Below are 21,606 nucleotides of genomic sequence, written 5' to 3'. Positions count from 1 at the left end.
GTTCACACCCTGTGTTTGTATCAGATTGTACTAAGGTCAAATGTGCTGATGTTGCTGATACTTGCTGAAGTGCTTGTTACCTATCATTTTAAAATGGGCTGTAATAATACAAATAGTTGTAATTCATTTACATTTCTACATAGAAATTATGTAGTTCACAGTGAAAATAATAAACATCCTGCTTTTTTATAGCAACTATGAGTACCTTGGGTAGCTGAGCTTAGTAGCTACACAGCCTTGTTACAGGATACCATTTTTGTAACTCAAGTGATGTGGGAGAAGGATGTTGCTAGCAGAAACTTATTGGCTGAGCTGATATTCGGGTGTCTAAAGGTAGATTTTAATGTGTTGGGATTACGTTGCTTGTGTCACTTTTCATCACTGATCACTTAATGCTATTGCTGGGGGGTTTTGTGGGTTTTGGTTTGTTTTTTCTTGTGAGTTGCTGGCAAGGGTATAATTGGCCAGTTCTGTGCCTGCATAGTAAGTTAAAAGCAAAGATGTTCTGAGTATTCCTGCAGGTTGGGCTGCATGGGATGATACGTTTTAAGTAATACAGATGTAATTTTTATTATTACCCAAATCTCTCAATCACCTAATAAAATTGTAGAGTGTATCATTGAGTGCCCCTAGAAATGAACGAAGTAAGGGGTTGTAGTTTTACTGAGCTGATTCCCACTGACAGTACTAAACCAAGGAGGCGAGGCTAGTAGCCTGCTTTACATTTGTGGAAAATACCTCACTTTCTGCCTCATCTTTTTTTTTTTTTTTCATTTTGTACAAAGAGCTTTGTTCTGTCCTTAGACCACTGTAATTACAAAGCAACTCTGAAACTTGCATTTCATTTTTTAGTACAGTGGAGATGTGTTCTTGAAGGGCAAACAAAGATTTGCAATACCTGTGCAGATCATGGGAGAATTACTGATCATTTGCCTTACTTCTGAGGACAGTACAGTGGGTGCATAAACTTTAGATCCAGATATAATTTTTTTTCCAAGTAAACCTTACCTCCGTGACTTAAACTTTTTCTCTCTGCTTGTGGCAACAAAGTTTCTGAAAGGATCATAATACTTTGGACCTGCACTTCCTGGGAAGGAAGGGTGGGTGGCCTGTGTACATGTACAGAAAAAGTGAAATTAATGGTTCTGTAACATTTTTTGCATACTTAACTTTCCACAGAGATCATGAACAGGACCGCATACTCAGCTTTTCACTGGTAGATCTGTTCTAAGATTTGGAGGTTATTCATTTGGGGATTAAAAGTGAAATCAACAGTTGTTTATCCTGGCTTACTTGCTGGTTACTGTTCCAGAGACAGTGTGCTCTGTTCATCCAGAAAGACCTCTCTGCTGTGTCAGGACGTCTCTGATTAACTGTGCAGCTGGAGCATACTTTCCACTTCACTTGTGTAGATAGTGTTCTGCTGGTTCTCTAGTTCTGACTCTCCAGATTTTTACTGCCTACTGCTCATAAATGATCATTCAAAAAGCTGAAAACAAAATAAATAAAAACTCTAGCCCATGATCCAATTAATCTACTGGTAACTGCATCTTATAGGCCATAGTGAAAGAGGCATAGGATAGATTTCTCACACAGCTGTGTCAGTGTTCTTTTGTGCCAAGTGCTCTCCTTCACGGGGATAGCGTGAGCTTGCGCACGAAAAACCCACCACCCCAGGATTCGTGGATTCAGTGAATATCAGGCTTCAATATACAAATGAAATATGCCTGTTAGGTAATCCCTAAACTCTTCTGATGTATGTATGTGCATGTATATGTTTTTTTTTTCAGGTATGATACACAACATACACTTTAGCATGGCTGATCATTCTGGATGTTCTTTAATTTTTCTGTCTCCTCCAAATGCCATTTGGTTATTTTCAGGAGCTTGCTTAAGAACTGTGTGAAACAGCAAAGGGACACTGGTTGGTAAATAATGTCATGGAATCATAGAATGGTTTGGGTTGGCCTAGAAGACAGCTGGAGAGGGACTTGTTACAAGGGCATGTAGTGATAGGACAAGGGGTGATGGCTTTAAACTGAAAGAGGGTAGGTTTAGATTAGATATAAGAAAGGAATTCTTCACTATGATGGTGGTGAGGCACTGGAACCGGTTGCCCAGAGAAGCTGTTGCTGCCCCCTATCTGGCAGTGTTCAAGGCCAGGTTGAACAGGGCAACCTGGTCTAGTGGAAGATGTCCCTGTTCATGGCAGGGGGGTTGGAACCAGATGATCTTTAAGGTCACTTCCAACCCTTACCATTCTATGATTCTGTCATTTTGCAGGCTAAGAAACAAGGAATGAATAACATGGTGAGGATTCCTGAACAGATACAGTGACACTGGCAGAAGGCCATCAGTAGGGTTAGTAGAACTTTCAAAGCATTGTTCCCGTATAGAGTTCTGTGTTTCAAAGACCTAACAGTGCTGCACGGTAATTATAACTTACAATTATAAAGCCTCACAGAAAACCTTACACAAATTATTCCATCTAAATATGTGACAGACTTTTTGCATGGCATCAGCAGTATTTCTGGACATTACTTGCTTCATTGCATTTACCTCTTTAAATATTATTTTTTTAAAAAAAGAAAAGTGCTCTAGTTCACAAAAATTGCAGACCAAATATATTGAGACAAATACTAAATTGCTACTGCATTTTTACTAACTCTTGTTTAACAGTGTCTGGAAACCACAATTTAATTCCCTCCTTTGGAGCAGGAAAGGAAAGCGGAAGATATGTCAGTCTTCGGTCCTGCTTTCTCAATGGAAGCAAACTCAAGAACAACATTTTATGCTTTAACGCTGTTTTATTGCACAAAAGAAGCAATTTATTAAATCTATCATAGCATCTGTCATCCTTTGGAAAGGAACACACATACACAGAGAAGTGTTTTGCTCACATTTCTCGTGGTTTAACCTGGCAGCCGGCAACAAGGACCATGCAGCTGCTGACTCGCTCCTCCCCCTCCCCAGTGGGACAGGGAGGAGAATGGGCAAAAACTAAAACTTGTGGGTTGAGATAAAGACAGTTTAATATGACAACAAAGGAATGAATGATAATAATAATAATGAATATGCAAAACAAGCTATACACGATACAATTCTTCTGACTGGCTGATGGCCCATGGCGCAGCCAGTCCTCGAGCAGCGATCATGGAACCCGCGGGTTTCCCGGAGCTCACGGGTTTGGTGGATTTTGCCAAACTTGCGAATTTCACAGAACTCGCCGAACTCCCAGAAAAGGGGATTGAACTGGAAAAAGGGTTCCTGCCCCCCAGCCAGCCCCCATTTATATACTGAGCATGACATCTGTGTATGGAACATTTGGGCTAACTGCCTGGCTGTGCTCCCTCCCAGCTCTTGTACGCCTGCTCATTAGCCAAACATGGGAACTGAAAAAAATCCTTGATTTCTCAGCAACAACTAAAAACATCAGTGTATTATCAACATTTTTCTCATACTTTAGTATAAGAAACACAGCACCTACCAGGAGGAAAATTAACTCCATCCCAGCCAAAAACCAGGACAACGTTACAGCTTGTCCCTTGAAATCAGTATGACATTTTTCTGTCCTTTTCAAAGGAAGAGGACAAATCTCTAGTTATGTTTCGGTGTGCTTCCACATGAAGCCTTTAAATATTGTCTTTCTTCATAGTACTACATGTGATGGAGTTAACGCTCCTCAAACGCTACTATTCTTTAGGCAGTGTCATTTCACAGTGATCAATTCATGTCTGAAATCTTAGTTATTTCATCTTTCATATCTTTGATCTCAGTTTGAGCTCTTGTTAGATTGGCCAATTTCTCATTTAGTAAAGCAATTTCCTTCTCCCGTTCTAATACATCCTCCACTAATCTTCCTATTCTCAGTGTCAGGTCATTTATTAATGGCTCCAAGACAACAAAATCCTTTTTGAGCTTGTACATCTTGGGTTTTAAATCATTTGCAAATGTAACCGTCTTCAGAACTTTCGCTCTGTCACCTTCAAGATTCAAAAGTCTGTCTGAATGCTTGTTAAGATCAGTCCTTAACTCAGATAATGCTGTCTTCATTTGCTCAATTTTTCTTGCGTTACTGGATGCCAAGCTTTGTAGTTTTGTACTTCGGTCGATGCTGCTGGTAAGCAGGTCACCTATATTTTTTATCGTCTTCTTTTCACCTTTTTCTACTTTATCCTCTAGCGTTTGCAAAGAATCTGTCAGTGCGGTCATATCTGAGACCAGGCCTGAAATGCGCCGTATGTCAGTTTTTACTGTCACAATCATCAAAGTTATGTTTTTTGCTACAGAAGCTGTGTTCTGTTCAACGCCTGAAACTGCATGAAAAAGAGTTGTTAAATTCTTCTGCAGTTGTTCTTGTTTTTTAATTACACTGCTAGACCGTGTTTTCATTGTATAAATATCTTCCTGCAGATGTTTAATGTGAGAAATTACTTGAAGATCTTCCAACTGTTCCATTAAGATCCCAGTCTTTTCACACTAGAGGGATAAAAATAAAAATATTTGACAAGATATCTAGCTTAACAACTCACATCAAAATTAAACCTACACTCTAACGAAATACCTTACTATTCTGAGACTAAAATTGAGCGCAAACCCTGTCTTTAGGAAATAAACTTCTGTTGCAACACAACCAAAAATTTCTTTTTTTTCTTTTCAGTATACATAACAAATTCAAATGTTACTACTCTTTCTGTTGTACCAAAAATGACAGCATGACCTCTTCAAACACAAGTCATCAAATGCAATCTTCTGATTTACAGAAATTTTTGTATTAAGCCTGTAACCTGCACGATCCAGAAAAAGACACATTCTTGGTTTTCTAATTTGAGAGGAAGAAAGGAAAATACCTGAGTGATACTATCGTGTCCTACACTGACTTACTGGGGATTGAACTTGGGAGAGAAAAAAACCACCAAACAGGCAAGCTGAGACATAGTCTAAGAGGCTTAGTTTTAAGTTACTAATCTTTTTATTGACACTAGCAGTAAAACTATCACCAAAGAAACAAATACGTTTAACTTTCTGGTACTGTTGGTTGTTCCTCACTAGCGCAGAACAGTTGACTTAAAAACAAAATACCAAAATTCAGGTTGTGGAGGGTTGTGCTGGTTTCCTAGGTAATGCCCTCCAAGATGAGGATTTCCTGTTCAATCTTGTGTATGTTCAGCTTTCAATAGGGTTGAGGTAGATGAAAGATTATTAGATTTGGGAGAATACCAGTGGTGATTTAGCCACCCTTCCCCAAACATGCATGAAGTAGAAACACATTTGGGAAAAGTATTTAAAAAACATTAACAAATAGAATAGTATTTCTTAATGGACCACGGAACACTAAAGTATTTAGTCCATACTCTCTTCTGGAAGCAAAATTTATTTTTAATCAGATTGTGCACCAGGACAGGGCAAGCAGCTACAACATATTTTTTATTGAATATGACTGTAAACAGATACAAGTCTATATATAAGTAATAAATACATGAAAGACTTTATAACATTGAGAAATGCTGGGTTAATGGTCTCTTGAATGTGCAGCATGAATTGTTTAGTGAAACTTTCAGTAGAGTTCTAGATAAATGAATGTACAAAACCAGAATAATTTAACCGAAGCCTGATTAAGTCATAAATGTTGTGGGTTCATACTGTCTACTAAGCAATCTCCTTTCTTGAGTTTAGAAATCGAGAAACAGAAATTATCAAGACGTAAGTCTGTAGACACAAATTTGTGATGGTCCCGAGATCCAAATTTTAATGAACAGCTTTCAGGCCTATTAGGTAGTACTACGTCCTGTGTAAGTAGATCTATTAGATGTGTGGATAAATTAGATATTCCCTGCCCCCACGCACATAGCTCCCTGGCTTTCACCAATTGCTTTTTCAGCTCTTGGTTCACCAAAGTTTGGGAAACAATGTCAGTGACACTGTCAGTTGTTTTCCCTTTGAAATACAAAGCAATACCAGATATGTCATGTAATACCTAACAGAGAACATTCTACAGAAGAAAAGGTTAAAAACTTGTTTCTAACAGCACCAAAATAAACATACGAAAAACCTCTCAACTAATACAGTGACAGATCACACCAAACTTGCAACAGGAATATCTGTTAACAAGAACTTCAGTCTATGTCTAGTCCAAGGACTTCAACGGCAGAACAAAACTACACCAGTGATTTTAGGAAGTTCGAAAAGGCTGCACATGAGGTCTAAGGAGGTTATTTGCATGGGGTCAGAGAAATGAAAAACAACACCGGCTGCTCTGTAAGCCCCTGCTTATAAATACCAGTACCAGACAAGGTTCTCGGTAAGGGTACTTTACCAGTGTTTTCTGCAATGCTGTTGTTTCCAAGCTTCAGCCATTAAAAATGTACTTAGTGCTTTCCAGCATGTAATAAAATATGTAGATCCCAGTAACAACTCTGACACTGAGAAGTCTGTACCGTAAGCACAAAAACATTATGGTATATAATACATTAAAAGCAAGGTACAATGTATATCTGCCTAGAGATACGAACATAATTGTTCACTGTGTTACAAGTCCATGGAATATAACACAAAAAGTAAAAATGTAACAAAGTAGTGAAAACTAAATATAAATTTTAATCTGATGTCTCTGGTTTTAGTCTTTTTTTTCTCCCCTTAAATCTAAATACTTTGCTTCAAAATCCATTGTTATGAAAATGAACTTTTAATAAATAAGATGAAAATAATCCTTAAGTTATTTAAGAAAATACTCCTTGCCTCTAACACAGTATTTCTTGCTCTCTAGCCTCCTTATAATAAAGTTTGCCTTTCAGTCTGATCCAATGCCTACTTAATGACGATATTTCAGCTACCCTTAACATATGTTGGAGTCACATTATTTATAATAAAGTGCTCTTTCATCAATGAAAACCCTTATTATAAAGTGCTGTTTCATCAGCGAAAACCCTGACTCCAAATTCACTTATCACCATTCTGTTCATTTTCTAAGTTATAGCTTTCTAATGTTATTTCTTTTGCTTTTGAAGATATTTTTATGTCATGCACTACTTCTTCTAAAACCACAATTTCATTTTGCACTTTCAACATGCTGCCATTGTACTGTATGCCTTCAAGAACCTTTTTCATTGCCATTGTATCAGAAACAGTTTTCAGCATCACATTTTCCACAGTATGTAGCTGTGTTGTCAAGTCCTGTATCTTTTTCTCCATACTTAGCAATTCACTTGATAACCTAAGAATAGAGTGAATAGCATTTTCAATTGTTGGCAAATGGGTCTTGCACTCCTCAATTTTAGGTTCATAGTTTGCAAGTTTCTGACTCAGGTCTGTGTCCTTGGCTACCAGACTATTCTGCTGTTCTTCTAGCTTTTCAACTGCCTTTGCGTGCAAGTCCAACTTTTGTTCAACTCTAGAGAATTCATCCTCTTCTTGTCTTTTTAGTGTTTTAATATTTCTGGCTGTACTGTCTTCCAAATCTCTTACTCTTTCTGAAAGGGACTTAATTCTTTGGTCAACTTCATTAATTTGGGAAGTAACTTCTGTATGTATGAACTTCACTTCAGATTTTAAAGCACTAGTGTTTGTGTTCACTTCCTTCAAGCTTCTTCTCCAGGAATTTGTAATGTTTTGGAACTTCTCATTAATGCTCTGCATCTTTACAGCAAGAGTCTGTTCATTGTTGTGAATATCATTTATGATGTTATGAAGAGAAGATGTTTCCTGATCAAACTCAGTCATCACAGAGATGGATGAGGCAGCTTCTCGTAGGATACTTTCAGAAGACTCAAGCTGCATTTATAACACAAAACAATATCCATGTCTATTTAACAACATGTAAGACTATAAAACCACTTGCATTTTTTTAACATAAAGTCCCTTAGCAGCCACTTGTTACAAAACTCCTATAGCACGATGTTTTTGTATTTACTCTTTAAAATACTGTTGATTAATCTAGCATGAAAAAGTTACAGAAAAGGGTATATTGTTGAATTTCTATAGAATACAGGCCATTTTCTTTTTTGTCAATCCCTTGTTTTCCATGGTGGTTTGGGGTTGGTGTTTTTTGTTTGTTTTTTTTTTTTTTAAATATATTACACTGCCTAAATCCTATGCAACACTTTGCAATCTGAAGTGTGCTATGTAAATACCCAAATTACATCATGTACAAATGACATCATTATGAGATCAGTGCTAAAACATCACTGCAAAGCTGTGCTGTACTGCCATCATTATCTGTAAGATACAGGGGATAATTCAACAGCCAGCCCAAGTTTTCTACTTGATAATGTCACACACAGATAAGAAAACAAAATAGCAATGAAAAAAACATTACGATCACTTCATGATGTCTTTGATATTATTAGAACATGTCTACTACATAAAAATGCCTGTAAATTTTCGTCAAATCAATGTATACTAGAATTATACACAAAACAGTACTACTAGAATGAAGTATGTGCATAAATGTAAGTTTGTAAAAACAGTTTAGTATCTAAAGAATAACACTGAGATATTCACACTATATTCACATACTTCAACAATGGTATGGATTGACATGTTTAGTCACAAGAAATATTCTCCAAAGGCCTCTTTACAGGCAAGTAGAACACATTATGCAAATTTGCTTTAAAACAGTCAGTTAAATTCAACTAAATGACAACAAAGGAAAACAATGGAAACTGTTCACCAGAGAATATCCAGTTAAGATGTTTAATGATTACCTTTTCAGAAATTAAGTTCACTTTATTTTCCACATCCAAGAATTTTTCAGCTTCTTGCTGCAAGAAATTGTACTTTTTTTCCATATCAGCAAGTTGATTTGACTGCTGAAACAGGAACCTGCAAATTGCAAGTAAATAAACAGTAAACACAACTACATAATTAGCATATATTAAGTGTTCCAGGACCAGATTCACAGCAATCTGTTACTGCATGAATTTGTGTTCAAAGAATTTGCTAGATCAATACATGACAGGAAAAAAAAAAAAAAAAAAGCATTTAAAGAAGTTAATCTGTCTTCATGTTGGAATTGTTTTCCAACCGAGGTGGAAAAATAAGGAAACATTCATAGATGTGCTTTGTTTTTACACTGTATGCCATTCAAACAGGAAAAATGTCAGATAAGTCTGCTGACATAGGGAGGCCATGACATGCTCGTAATGCATTGCCTCACAATGTTTTGGGTTTTTTTATGGATTATGTAACTGGTGGAAATGAAACAAAAAAACTCCACTCTGGAATTTCTTGCAAAGAATCACAAAATCATGCATAGAAGCCTTTGGATTTAGGAAGGCTCGTCAACTCTGATGTTGTTTTGTAACCATCCAAGAACATACAGTGCATTGTGGCAAAGCTTGTATAGCTACTGTTATGACGATGCTAGCGTTGTGAACAGACAGTAGCGATGTCAATCTTGTACTTCATATACATTCTAAATTAATTCACTGTGAACTTGGGAGCTTTCTAAACTGTGTTTTGTCCAGTTAAAAAGGAAGTGAGATAACCAAGCAACAAAACCTGATTTTTGCTGGATGTTTATTAATCCCCAAACAAGGTTTATTGTAGACTATGCAGGGGTCATCTCAGTAGTAAGAACAATTTTATCTAGAATAGAACTTATTTAAAGTACTTGTGCTTTCATAAATCGATATTTAATAGTATATTGAACAGCAATTAGAAGTTTCAAAATATCTACAATATTCTGTTGTTAGGCAATAAAAGCTAAAATGCTAGCTATAGATAAATGCAAACCAGACGTAAACAGATACACAAGAAACACACATAGCAGAAGCATCACTAATCTTTTTATTCTACTATGTCATTCTGTTTCTCAAAGATTTAGATAAAAAAAATCTGGGTGATGTTAAAATAAGAACAAATTTTACCTTAATTTTCAGATTGACATCTCGAGTGTAATAATCTGGACTAATTTCTTGCGCTAGAGTTCTGAGAATTTCATCATATCATTTCTTCATGAAGCTGAGTTTCTGATGGAACTAAGGTAGTGAGGTTGCTAAGATATTCTAAAACATCTTTTACAAAGATATTTGACCTTTACTTCAAGGCTCCATCTGATGAACAAATTTACCACGCTGCTGAGCAAATTATTTACAGAAAACTCCACTCCTGCTGAATTACTCATTACCTGCTAAATGACCCTTGTCATACTTATTGTCCGATTAAGTTGCTCATCACTGTTAGAGGTAGTCTCCAAAGCAGGTATTTACAATTCATGAGCAAGGCACCTTTTAAACTTTCAACGTGACAGAACAGATCAAGCTTCTATAATCCCTCACTGTATACCAATGTTTCCACACTTGGCAATACTGCTATTCTTTTCTTGATCCTTCTAACTTTAACAAGTTTCTGTAGTCACTTAACCCAAACACTATATTCAAATACAACTAATTATATTGCCCATGACTGACTACCATATAGAACATAAAAGAAAATATTAAAACCCACTTTAGAGGGTTACCTACCAGGTCAGCACCAGGCAAACAGCAAGGGAAATTATGCTCAAGCTTGTCCACGAGTCCATCCAAAAGGAACTCCGATTATGGCTGGTCCTGGGACTTGCCAACTTCCCACAGTTACTGTGCCTCTCAACCTTCTGTGAGCCTTCGTTGGCCTTGGATGAAGTGATAGCTTTTTTCCTCTGCTTAACTTCAGACATTTTGTGGTTTTAAAAAGCAGAAGCAAAAGAGAGAGCTAGGAAAAAAAACAAGACCAAAAAGGACTACTTTGTTCCAAGCATCCCCAAATACAACCTTTTGCCCCTTAGTTATGCAAATACACCCCCAAAAATGTTTCCTTCAGCATTTACTATGTTTTCGAGTTCTGTGAACTTTGGTAAAGTATCATAATACTTTGATAAGACTTTGTGAAAATTTGTTTTCTATACTATAGAGCACTCCTTTCACATTTTCTCAAACTGAACTGACTTTTCAAACTTTAGCTAATTTTGCCTCTCCAGAAATATTTCATCTGTTGTACAATAAGCCATTTTGAAGATGTATTTAAAATCACGAGGACTGAAAGCATGGTATTTCTATTTATACTTGATTACCATCACAATTTCATCAGCAATTTCACTACCCTGTTTTACTTGTAATTTTTTTTTTTTTAAATTACCTACTCCACACTAACGGGGAAAATTAATTTTCTCATTTTTGAAAATGGGACTACAAAGCAAGCTTTAATTTAAAAATAGTTCTCTTGTAATGATTTCATGTAATCTGTTAAACCACAGACATCAGTTGATAATGAGCCATTTATAGTAAAATACAGATCAATGAAATAATGCATCTAGATAAAAGAAAAGCTATAATTTCCTCTTTGCTAAAATTAAGGTCCGAACAGATTCGGGCAATATGAATCCAGAGTTTCGAGGAGCACAAAAGCTCATATTGTAACCAAGCAGAAGTGCAGAGTGGATTTTTTTAAGCCTAAATTCGTCCACCATACTGCTCAGAATAGACTAGTTCATCGATGGATTCGGTTTAGCCCAGCTGGAAACAAAAATACTGTGCTTTTTCCTGGATTATTGCCGCTTAGTCGCACGTGTAAATATAAATATTTAAATAGAGATACTTAGACAGTCGCATACATGCCTAAACTGCATCGTTTAAAAATCTCCATCTGCCACAAGAGCCGTTTGTGAGTCACAGCACAAGGAAGCAGGCTCCGAGTTGGAAGCACGTAGGAGAAAACCTCCTCTTGCTCTCCCAAAAAATAGCAAGACCGCTATTCTGTAACTTTTAGAACACCTTTGGGATTGAGAGCACGCATTACTTAGTTAAAATAATAAAAAAAAATAGATCTGAAAGGTAATTAGGGAAGTAGCTTAATACAGGAGCAACTCAGCTTTAGAAGGGCAACTTCGGAGCGCAGCCCCGCGCAGGGACGACCCGCCGCTCCCACGCAGACCCTCCCCAGTGCCCACGGCCCCCCGAGCCCCGTCTGCCCCCGGGACAGCCTCAGCCCCGGGCACCGAGAGGGACCGACTGCCTGCCCAGCCCCGGAGCCCCCCGCCCGCCCTCGGAGCGGGCCTGCGGGGCGCCGCTCGCTCCCGGCGAGGCCCTGTCACTCCGCCGGCCCCCGGCGCTCCGGGCCGCCTTCCTTCCCTCCCTCCCTCCCTCCTCCCTCCCTCGGCAGCCCAGCACCCCCGCTCCTCCGCCGGGCCCCCCTCCGTACCCTCAGCGCTTCCTCCGGCCTCGGCGGGGAGGGCCGTTGCCCCACCTCGGGCCCGGGCCAGCGCCCCACCCGCTGCAGCTGCAGCAGCCGCCGCCGCCGCCGCCGCCGTTCCCTCAGCCCGCGGCGCGCCACGTCAGACGCGTGCCCGTCGCCGCTCCGCCGAGACAGGCGAGCGGGTCCGGCTGACCAAGGCTGTGCGCCGGCGCGGGAGCGGGAGCGGCGGGCTTTGTTCGGCGCGGGGCGGGCGGGGGGCCAGGCTGGGCAGCGGGCAGGGCGGCGGGGCCGGCCCGGCCCTTCTCCCAGCCCCGGGGCCGGAAGGAGGAAGCGCTCGCGGTGCTCTGCCTTTCCGACGCGGCGAGCGGCGTCTCCTCAGGGCGAGGCGAGAACTTGTTGCCGGCGGCTCCCGACGGGCCGGCGCTGCCCGCCAGGTGAGGGGACGGGGACGGGACAGGGGGCGAGGAGGGGCCGTGGCCGGGCGGTTTCGCCGCGGCGTCCCTGAGGCTGACGCCAGCCCAGGGGCTCCGGACCCTCCGCAGCGGAGGCGGCCTGCACCCCTCGCCGCTTGCGGGGGTGGCCGGGGCGCTCTGCCCCTGGCCCGGCCGGCTCGGCTCGGCCCAGCCCGGCCCGGCGGGGCGGCGGCTGTGAGCGCTCCGGTTTCTGTTTCGTTCTCCCTGCGGCCGGTAACGGCGGCTCCGGTGAGGCGTGTCTGGGCGTGAGGTCACCCTTTGCTTTGCGTGGTTGTGGCGTGTTTTCTTTCTGTAGCTGCTTTACCTGTATATTATGATTACTCTTATCAACGTGGACGTTTTTCGACTGGGAGCAGCGGGGAGCTTTCACATCTCCTTCCTCAGTGGTGCGATGGGGTGCAGGTAGGGTGGGAGACTCTCCTGACCGCACAAATTTCAGTGAAACGGGACGTTCTGTCGTTACGGCAGAAGAGTCGCGGGCTGACCCAAGGGCAGCGGGTCTGCATCTCCCCGGCTCCTGGAGGAGGGAGCCAAGGCGAAGGTGGACACTTCTGTGGTGAGCTGCGGGGTTGCTCTGTGGAGGAGCTCGCGATTGCCTGCGGAGCCCTCAGTCGTGGCGCAGGACTGGGGTCGGAGAGATCTGGGGGCTCTGAGGGGCGGCTCATCGGCGCTGAAAAACCTTAACACGGTAGACAGTATTTTTCACCTGATATTGTCTTCAAGCAATTTTATTTTTTTTATGACTTAGAAGAAGAATGCGAATTTATAGCTGTGTATCAGACGCTGACAAAGGAAGGTGTAGCTCAGTCATTGGCTGTGTTGGGGGCTCCATCGTGTGTCGAGATCCGAGTGTACTTGTATGGAGTCCTGGAGTTGGAGACAAAACTGAGTTTATCTCATGGGATTTGGTACACAGGGAGTTTCTTGTCTGTTGTGATTCTGTCCAGTGCTGTCAGCCACGAGACCAGTCCTCTTTCTCATCCTGTTGTCCCAATCACATGATCCAAGGATTTCAAAACTTTGAGGGATGTAGTGGGAGGGGAGAAGACTTTGCATAGAGACATTTAGTAAGTTCCTAGTGTCTGAGAAGCTTGCAGACTGATTCTTTAGTTCTATAAGTGTTCATAAGCATAAAGTCATAGAAATATGGAGAAGGACTAATTTTTTTTTGTCCACAAAATAGCAGTATGTATCTGCTTTTTTAATGAAAACTTCCATTCGTGTAGTGAGCACAAGAGTTCTACCATGAGTCTAATTAGTTGTTAAAGCTTGAAATTCTTTTTATACCAGCTTTGTATGCCTCCAAGTGGACCAATCAGGGAAATACTGTAGTCAGATAATTTGAATAATGAACAGCTGGATGTTTTTATTAAACATAATAGCATATGGCATCTAAATAATATTTCAAGAATACTATTCGTATTCACAGTAGATTGTGAACTATTACAACTTAACTATGAATATTCCTTTTTTTACTCTATTGAAAAGGAATAGTATTAGATTTTCCCAGCGTTTTCTTGATGATACGGTACTGGTCCAAGCTGGACTAGTGGGTCATAAACAGTGTAATTAAATTCATATAACAGTAGCATGAAAGTCTCTTTATCAGGACAGAAAGTTAAAAAAAAATAGTAAATTTTTTAGCTTACTGCAGTTTTTAGTATGGGCTTGCCTGAAACTTCATTGTATTTTCCACTAATGCAGCTGCCTTGCTACTTCTTCTGATGTTAAAACTCAAATTCATAAGTTATTTTAAAACTCTCTTCCGTGTACTTTTAAATTATGTTCTGATTTTGGCTTGACTTTTTTTTTTAAAACACTGAAGAAATATGGACGTGAAGAGTAGAAATTATTTACTTATGAATCGCCAAGCATTGGAAAAAGACATCAAGACCTCTTATATTATGGATCGTATGATTTCTGACGAAGTACTGACATTACAGGAGGAGGAGACAGTGAAACAACAGGTAGAAATGTCTCTCACCATTTTTTATCTTCCTAGTCTGCTCACATGTTCTGTCATTCTTTTTAAAAATAATACTTTCTGTCTATCTCATTCCTGGATTCAGCAAATTCTTAAGCATATGCGTAGTTTTTATCACACTTCATAAGGCTGAGTTAAGGGCTTGGTCAAGTTGAAGCCTATTTCACAGGTAAAGGCTATAAACAGTTTGTAATTGACAGAGGGATAGGTTTGATGATTTCTAAGGTCTCTTAATGTTTTTTCTAGAGTACACAGAGGGAGCGAGCAGCTATGCTAATAAACATTATTCTTAAAAAAGATAATAATTCATATAGATCCTTTTATAATGCACTGCTTCATGAAGGGTACGGAGATCTTGCTGCACTTCTTCAGGATGGCATCCCTGCCACCTCCTCTGGTAATGGAAAGAGTTCCATGGATGGAATGACTTCATACGGTCAGTATAACTACAGCAATCCCTGTGCTTGAAAGTTAAGACAAGTTGTATTTTTCATTCCTTATGAAGTGACTATCTGCAATACCTGTTCTAATGAAAAAGGAGTAGTTGGTGCATTCATTTGTTCTAGTAATGTGGTAGTATATCTGTATTTCTTATATTTAATATGGCAGGAGAGTTATAACAGCTACGACTTTTGTACTTCATCGTGACAATGTTCATGTTGAGTAATGTTTATTTTAAAAGACAGGAAACCTGAAGCTCTCACAGATTTCTCTAAATTGGAACATTTTTGTTGCATGTCAAAGAACATCTCTTACTTGTACATATTAAAGAAGTTGAATCTAACGTAAAAATTTGTAGCCTCCAAAATACTGACATTTCTCTTGAAGAGTAATCTGTAATCTCTCAGCCTACATTCTAGTAGTTGATCCAGGTATTAGGTTGCTTAAGTCTCTCCACCAGATCTTTTAATTACCCTACATAAGTTTCTTTTACCTACTTTGTCATATCATCTTTGATTGATGTGAAATTAGTTGGTAGTGTCTAATGGGAAGAACCTTCTAACTGCATATGACTTAATGCCATATTTACTGTCACTCTACATTTTAAGAAGTGTCGTAGATAAGTGGAATTTTGATTGCTTGAGTAAGATTTCCCAGAGCTTACCAGTATAATATGGCACTGCATATGGCCACTCTGTGGCCAACAGCAGACAAAGTGGACATTTCCTTTCCTGCTATGCTTGACCTGCTCTACTGCAAGTCGTGCTGTCTGAAGTTAAATCAAAGGAAGTCTTGCTTGGACCACAATGTGCTGCTGTTAATTACGAAGTAAAAGCCTTACACAGCATGCTTTCTTTTCTGCTGCATCCATGGGACGGTAACTTCTGGCTGAGAAAGTGACTTGGTAGTTGGGTACAGTAATGTTGAGCTCCTGTGTTTGCCACATTTTCTACTGGAGCTGTTAATTATCTTTCAAATTCTAGGGATTGATGTAACTACCTTGCATAAAATGTAGTTATTAATTGGAACATTATTGTAGGTGGGAAGCTAGTTACCTGTTAAGTAGTTTATTTCTAAAAAGCAATATTTTTTCCAGAATTTGGTGTTGTAAGGCCAGTAGTTTTTAGAGCATTTGTATGGAACACGAGGCAGGGGGGGAAGCCCACTAGTTATTTGGGGTGGGGAGTTGTTTTGTTTGTTTTGAAGAGGCATCACATTTAGAAATTACTTTTTATTGTCATGTGTTGGTTTTTTTTTTTAACTTTAGTTAAGACAATGCTCTGCGAAGGAGGTGTGCCACAAAGACCAGTTGTGTTTGTCACTCGGCCAAAACTGGTAGATGCTATTAAACAGAAACTGTGTTGCTTGGGAAGTGATCCAGGCTGGGTCACAGTTTATGGAATGGCAGGTTGTGGGAAGACTGTTTTAACAGCAGAAGCTTTAAGGGATCATCGACTCTTGGAAGGTACTTTTAGAAAACGTCTGTTTTTATAAAAATTACTACAGGTATACACAGATTGGACATATATGGCAAAGTATCTTATGTCATCTTGAAAGTAATTTAGGATTTAGGTTTCTAAATTCCTTAGGTGCTTCTGAAATATTTGCTTCCAACTTACAGCTTTCAGAACCATTTAGTGCTTTAGGACCACTAAATATTTTACTAATTTATGGGAGAAGATTCTGAATAGCTTTTCACCTTGGAATCTGCTTTGATTTGTGAGAGTAGATACATCCTTAATTAACTTGAAATTGTTATTTCTGTTAGTGAAAAATAATAATAGTTAGTTTATATTCCTTCTGGGCATTTCTTGTAAAGTTCTCAGACTCTTTCCCTTGCTACATGATTTTAAAGACTCTTGCTCTAAATTTATGTATATTTTAATAACAACAGGCATTTGTAGGGCTGTTGAGGGATGGGCAGGAAGGCGTGTAGCGGGGAGGCACAACAGCATCAGTGGCAGTGTGAATTCTCTGTGGGAACTTGCCCTATGGAGATGGTTCCTTTGAAAATAAAAAATAGTGGTCTTGTAGAACTTGTGTTAGTGACAGAGCTGCAAGGTTGGATTGCAATAGACTTTACAGTTTTATATTTTAACTGAAATAGAGTTATTAATTGCTTTAGTAAGCTGCTATTAAATATTTATGATTTTAAATGCATAGCATAATTAATATTGCTTTTCTCTTTAGATTACTTTCCAGGAGGAGTTCACTGGATCTCTGTTGGAAAACAGGACAAAGCAGGGCTCCTAATAAAACTTCAGAATCTCTGTAGTAGATTAGAACATGACTCTACTCTTTCACAAAGGCCACCACTTAACATTGATGAGGCAAAAGATCGTCTTCGTTTGCTGATGCTACGCAAATATCCCAGGTGATGTCAATAGAGCAAGACACTGTTCTTCTAACTGATGAAACTTCACAGAGTAACTTTGGTCTGATTGTCTAAGGTGTCTCTGTGGTGGTTACATATCTCTGTGGTATTTTGTGGTGTTTTTGTTTTTTAAACCAACTTCCTAACTCTTCCACTTTTTACTTTCCCTTTTTCTGTTTTACTGTAGATAACAGGAAAGTGTTATTCAAGGTGAGGCTAACAATACTTCTAGAATTTTAATTCTTGTGTAGAGGTTCCTGTTAAAATTTTCTGAATAACTGTCTTGCGTATGATAAAAGAATAAATAAGTTCAGATAAGTCTGCAAAAGCTGAAGGGTAAATAGTTGCTAGAGGCAGGTGGTTAATATGCATGGTATAACTCTGTCCCTATGTAGATGTTTTTTTTTTTAGTGGAGGAACTTAATGGACACGTTGTAGGCTTATCCTTGATATGAAAATATTTAGTAGGCTAATAAGGCTTCTGCTAACAAAATATGTTAACCAGCTGTGCAGGAGTCACATTTGCTTGAAAAATTATTAATTGTTGAATAATGAATGTTGGGAACGAACAGTTGGAAATAAGAATTGCTCTACCTTTCAGTGTTCTTATTGCATACATAGAATGCTTCACTGATGTGTGAGGAACATACAGCAGTAAAAGGATGTGTATCACTGCCAAAAATTTTTCCTTTCCAGAACAGCTGAAGTCTTTTTCAAAGTGTTTGATCTAGAGTTATTAAAGTGAAAGCAGGTTTTCATTATACGATTGATTATTGCTAAGAAATCAATTGCTTTCAAACTTCAGGAAAAGTGACTTGATTTAATCAAGCAGCGTCTCAGTCACTGCATGGCTTTTTTTCATCGTTAAACAATAGCTTTTGTTATTCATTGAACATTTTATTACTGTGTGGGAAAATCTGTACTAAACAAGCCTGCACCTGGGTGAGATATCTGAGGAATAATACTCCAACCTTGTGATCTTTGTAGATGACATAGAGTAGAAGAATACTAGCATTTTTTAACAGGGGAAAAAAACCCCAACCCTTTCTTGCAAAGAAAAGATTTGAAGAACACTGCCAGGTCCTCCACAAGAAATCTTTCATTTTTTGTGGAAGTCTTACATGATAGGTGCAAACAGGACACTTTCAACTAAAGTGCAGGTTTCCCTGAAGTATGTTAAGTGGTTGTCTCCATTGACACAGTTCTTGTTACTTTTTGTTTGCTAACAAACAAAACAAAACTCTTCAATACAGAATAACTTGGGTGTTTAATTCATGCACAGCCTTACAGTCTCCTCCGAATAGAAGGGAGAACTGCGTGCTATTTTCATGTAAGATGTATCCCTATAGCATCATGAACTGTATAGCGAAGTAGCATGACAGCCTAACATGGTTAATATTCTGTGCTATGCTATGTTGTTTGTAGTGCACAAAGTGAATCATGTAAGACGTACCTATGGCGCTTTGTCAAAAGAGCACCTGTATGCTGAGGAAACTAAAAGGAAAAGGGAAGATGCCAGCTTTGGAGGCTAATAGGCACTTGGTTTTATTTGAGGGCATTTCAATACCAGCTGTGGCAATATCTTCCTTACAGACTCCAGATGTCTCGGTAGGATGGTGTTGACCTGGCAATGTTCATTAATCTGTTTCAAGATAAAGTAACAGGTGTCAGGTAGGAGTATTGCACAGGATGACTGCACCTCAAGGAAAAGGGGCAAGAATTGATTATTAAATTTTCCTAGTCTCACTGCTTTTTCGCCATTTCGAAACCATGTTGATGTTCATCTTAGTCCTGTTTGTCCTTTCCCTTCTCCTCCTCTATCCTAAACACTTTGAGCGTGTTGCCAAAATTGACTCTAAAGGTAGGAACTTTGTATCTTTGAAAATTTTGTAAGTTTAAGAAAATTGACAGTTGGATAAAGAAGAGAAGTCCAAGTAGATGCATTCAGTGGCGGAAAGGAGTATATGGAGTGAACTGAAGGGAAACATTTTTTGTTGTCTTACTAATTGGCCAGCTTGGATACATGAGCTGGGAACAGGCTACAGCCTGTGCTGCATCCTGCCCAGTTAGGTATATGTGAGAATGTTGTAAAAATAAACTAAAAGTCTTGCCGATGATGGGTTATCTGGGAAATCATAGTGGGCATGGGAGGAGGTAGAGGGGAGCATACTGGAGAGTGAGGTTCGTATGATGCAAGTGTGTTGGAAACCAAGCTTCACCAGTTGTGTGGCTTGTGGAGCTTGCTCTGCACTGGAATTCTCTTTGATGCTGAAAAGTTATTTCAGCTGTTTCTGCATTCAAAGAGTCAACTCAGTACATTTCTTGGGGTTAAAGTATTAGTCAGAAGAAAACTTGCGGAGCAAAATAGCGTGATGTATTTTGCTGGATTATGGTTGAAGAAATTGAAGCTATCATATTCTTTAAAGTAAGAAATTTCAGATTTAAATCTCCTATGATTGTCATCACCGTGGTTTGAGTTGGTGTGGGGGTTTTTTTTTGGTTTGTTTTTTTTTGGTTTTTTTTTTAATAATCTTAATTACGATTTAAGATTTTTTATTGTGGTTGGGGAAGAAAGTCACCAGTACCAAAAGACTGGGACAACTTTGAAGTTCTCAGATTAATTAAAAACATAGAATCAGGCTGTAGTTCATGCTGCCCAACGTATTTTCAAGTGTGAAAGTACCTCAAAATTAGTCATTCATAGCTATGATAGTATTCTTGTAAATGGTCTGATTTATCAAAAGGGTGTTAATAGAGGAATTGTATAAAAATGAAAGGAGGGAATCCAATACGTGCAACTTTGAAAGTGTGATATAATGTGTATGCACTTGTTTATGAAGGATAAAAACCCTATTTATAAACATTGATGGCATAAGCATCATTTAGCTGAAGAAAAATACAGAAGTCTTGGCATACTCAAATATTTAACAATTCAGAACTGGACAATTTAACCAATGATTAGTGTAGCTGAAAACTCCATCCCTGTAAAAAAAAAACCAAAAAAACAACGCAGTAAATTTAAACAATTTACAGGGTTGTGTTTCAGTAACTTTCTTTCCTCCACAAAACACACAGAATGCAAACACTGGTATTTCTTTTCAGAAATCTACTTGCCAGACAATCATTTAAACTTCTTGCTCTCTTGGAACCAACCTTTTAAAAAAAAGTTTTCAGTAATTTCTTTGTCAGATATAGGCAGGTGTAGGGAAGTCTACTGCACATTATTCTGGTGACATTCCATGTAGTAACCTACAGATGTGACTAGCCATAGGATTTGAATATGTAGTCACTATAAAATGTTGTTTATCTAAAAAGAGCCTCATCATCCAAGACAATTCCTTCACAAGAGGATTAGTCTCATATAGCTTTCTGAAGATAGAAGAGCACAACTGAAAAATCGTGAGTCAAAAGGAGACAGAAGTGGTTTCTCCTGCAAAGCTTATCACTAGCCTGTGTCAAGCAGAGTTGTTATCTAGTACTATACATTTTTTTCTTCATTTATGGTATCTGATGACCTGAAAAATATAAATATTATATATATTATATATATTATATTATATGTAAATATTTCTGTTTCTCCTGACATCTACTAATGGAAATATTTCTCAAAACTGCATTGTATACACTTCAGTTGTAGCTATAAAGCAATAAGTTGTAAAAACTTATTTTTTTGAGATACTTGCATTCAGCTTTCTTGCACAGTGTTTAATGCCCTCTTAAGATATTGTACATATTAATATAGAAAATTATGCAGTGGAACATTGTAAACTCTGATAATGTTCTTTCATTAGTAAAATGAAATACTTCATTTTAACACTAATAATTGATCTGAAATCTGCATTATTTCTTCTTGCACTAGATCTCTTTTGATCCTGGATGACATTTGGGATTCCTGGATATTAAAAGCATTTGATAATCAATGTCAGATTCTGATCACCAGCAGGGACAGAAGTGTAACAGATGCCGTGGCTGGTAAGGAACGGTTTCCTCTCGTGCACCACAGACTGCGTGTGTGTACATGTCTGCAATTTGTCCTTGTGAACTTTTAAAGGAATCTGATAGAATCTGTGTCATTAACTTGTGCACAAGTGGCAAAGTTTTAGAAGTCTGCTCTGTAAGACTTTATGCCCGTTCTGAAATAGATGTTATATGTTATCCTGAAA

General features: G+C 38.9%; 2 protein-coding genes across 6 annotated transcripts in view; one reads left to right on the top strand and one right to left on the bottom strand.

Annotated features, from left to right (window-relative positions):
- Window positions 1-2,774: 2,774 nt before the first annotated feature.
- Window positions 2,775-12,387, bottom strand: IKBIP (IKBKB interacting protein). 2 transcript variants are annotated; one of them, XM_075427670.1, is made up of 4 exons: window positions 12,178-12,377; window positions 10,464-10,692; window positions 8,703-8,820; window positions 2,775-4,479 (listed from the first exon to the last, which is right to left on the bottom strand). In XM_075427670.1, exons 2-4 carry the CDS (start codon window positions 10,655-10,657, stop codon window positions 3,724-3,726), a joined length of 1,068 nt encoding a protein of 355 aa, XP_075283785.1. In that variant the 5' UTR covers window positions 10,658-10,692; window positions 12,178-12,377; the 3' UTR covers window positions 2,775-3,723. The 2 variants fall into 2 exon arrangements, with proteins under 2 accessions (XP_075283785.1, XP_075283784.1); XM_075427669.1 differs by lacking the exon at window positions 2,775-4,479 and adding an exon at window positions 5,343-7,770 and having other exon boundaries at window positions 12,178-12,387.
- An 80-nt stretch (window positions 12,388-12,467) lies between these two features.
- The window catches only part of APAF1 (apoptotic peptidase activating factor 1), a 36,269-nt gene continuing 27,130 nt past the window's right edge, over window positions 12,468-21,606 (top strand). For 3 of the 4 annotated variants that reach the window (XM_075428631.1, XM_075428629.1, XM_075428632.1), the window contains exons 1-6: window positions 12,468-12,605; window positions 14,470-14,611; window positions 14,875-15,064; window positions 16,337-16,534; window positions 17,260-17,443; window positions 21,303-21,415. In XM_075428631.1, coding sequence (XP_075284746.1) covers window positions 14,474-14,611; window positions 14,875-15,064; window positions 16,337-16,534; window positions 17,260-17,443; window positions 21,303-21,415 — 823 coding nt within the window. In that variant the 5' untranslated portion in view covers window positions 12,468-12,605; window positions 14,470-14,473. The remainder of the gene's footprint in view (window positions 12,606-14,469; window positions 14,612-14,874; window positions 15,065-16,336; window positions 16,535-17,259; window positions 17,444-21,302; window positions 21,416-21,606) is intronic. The other variant, XM_075428630.1, reaches the window with a different exon arrangement.

Source organism: Opisthocomus hoazin, chromosome 8 (genome assembly GCF_030867145.1).
Source record: "Opisthocomus hoazin isolate bOpiHoa1 chromosome 8, bOpiHoa1.hap1, whole genome shotgun sequence".
Classification (NCBI taxonomy): Eukaryota; Metazoa; Chordata; class Aves; order Opisthocomiformes; family Opisthocomidae; genus Opisthocomus; species Opisthocomus hoazin.
Note: the sequence above shows the minus strand (reverse complement) of the source record. Positions and strands in the feature narration are given on the sequence as shown.

Excerpts from the sequence above, each read along its gene's own strand:
- IKBIP (XM_075427669.1), bottom strand. The coding sequence starts at position 10,657 with ATGTCTGAAGTTAAGCAGAGGAAAAAAGCTATCACTTCATCCAAGGCC. Across the intron at positions 8,821-10,463 it reads GTTTGCCTGGTGCTGACCTG|GTTCCTGTTTCAGCAGTCAA; the intron begins GTAGGTAACCCT and ends TGCAATTTGCAG. Across the intron at positions 7,771-8,702 it reads TGAACTTAATTTCTGAAAAG|CTTGAGTCTTCTGAAAGTAT; the intron begins GTAATCATTAAA and ends TTATAAATGCAG.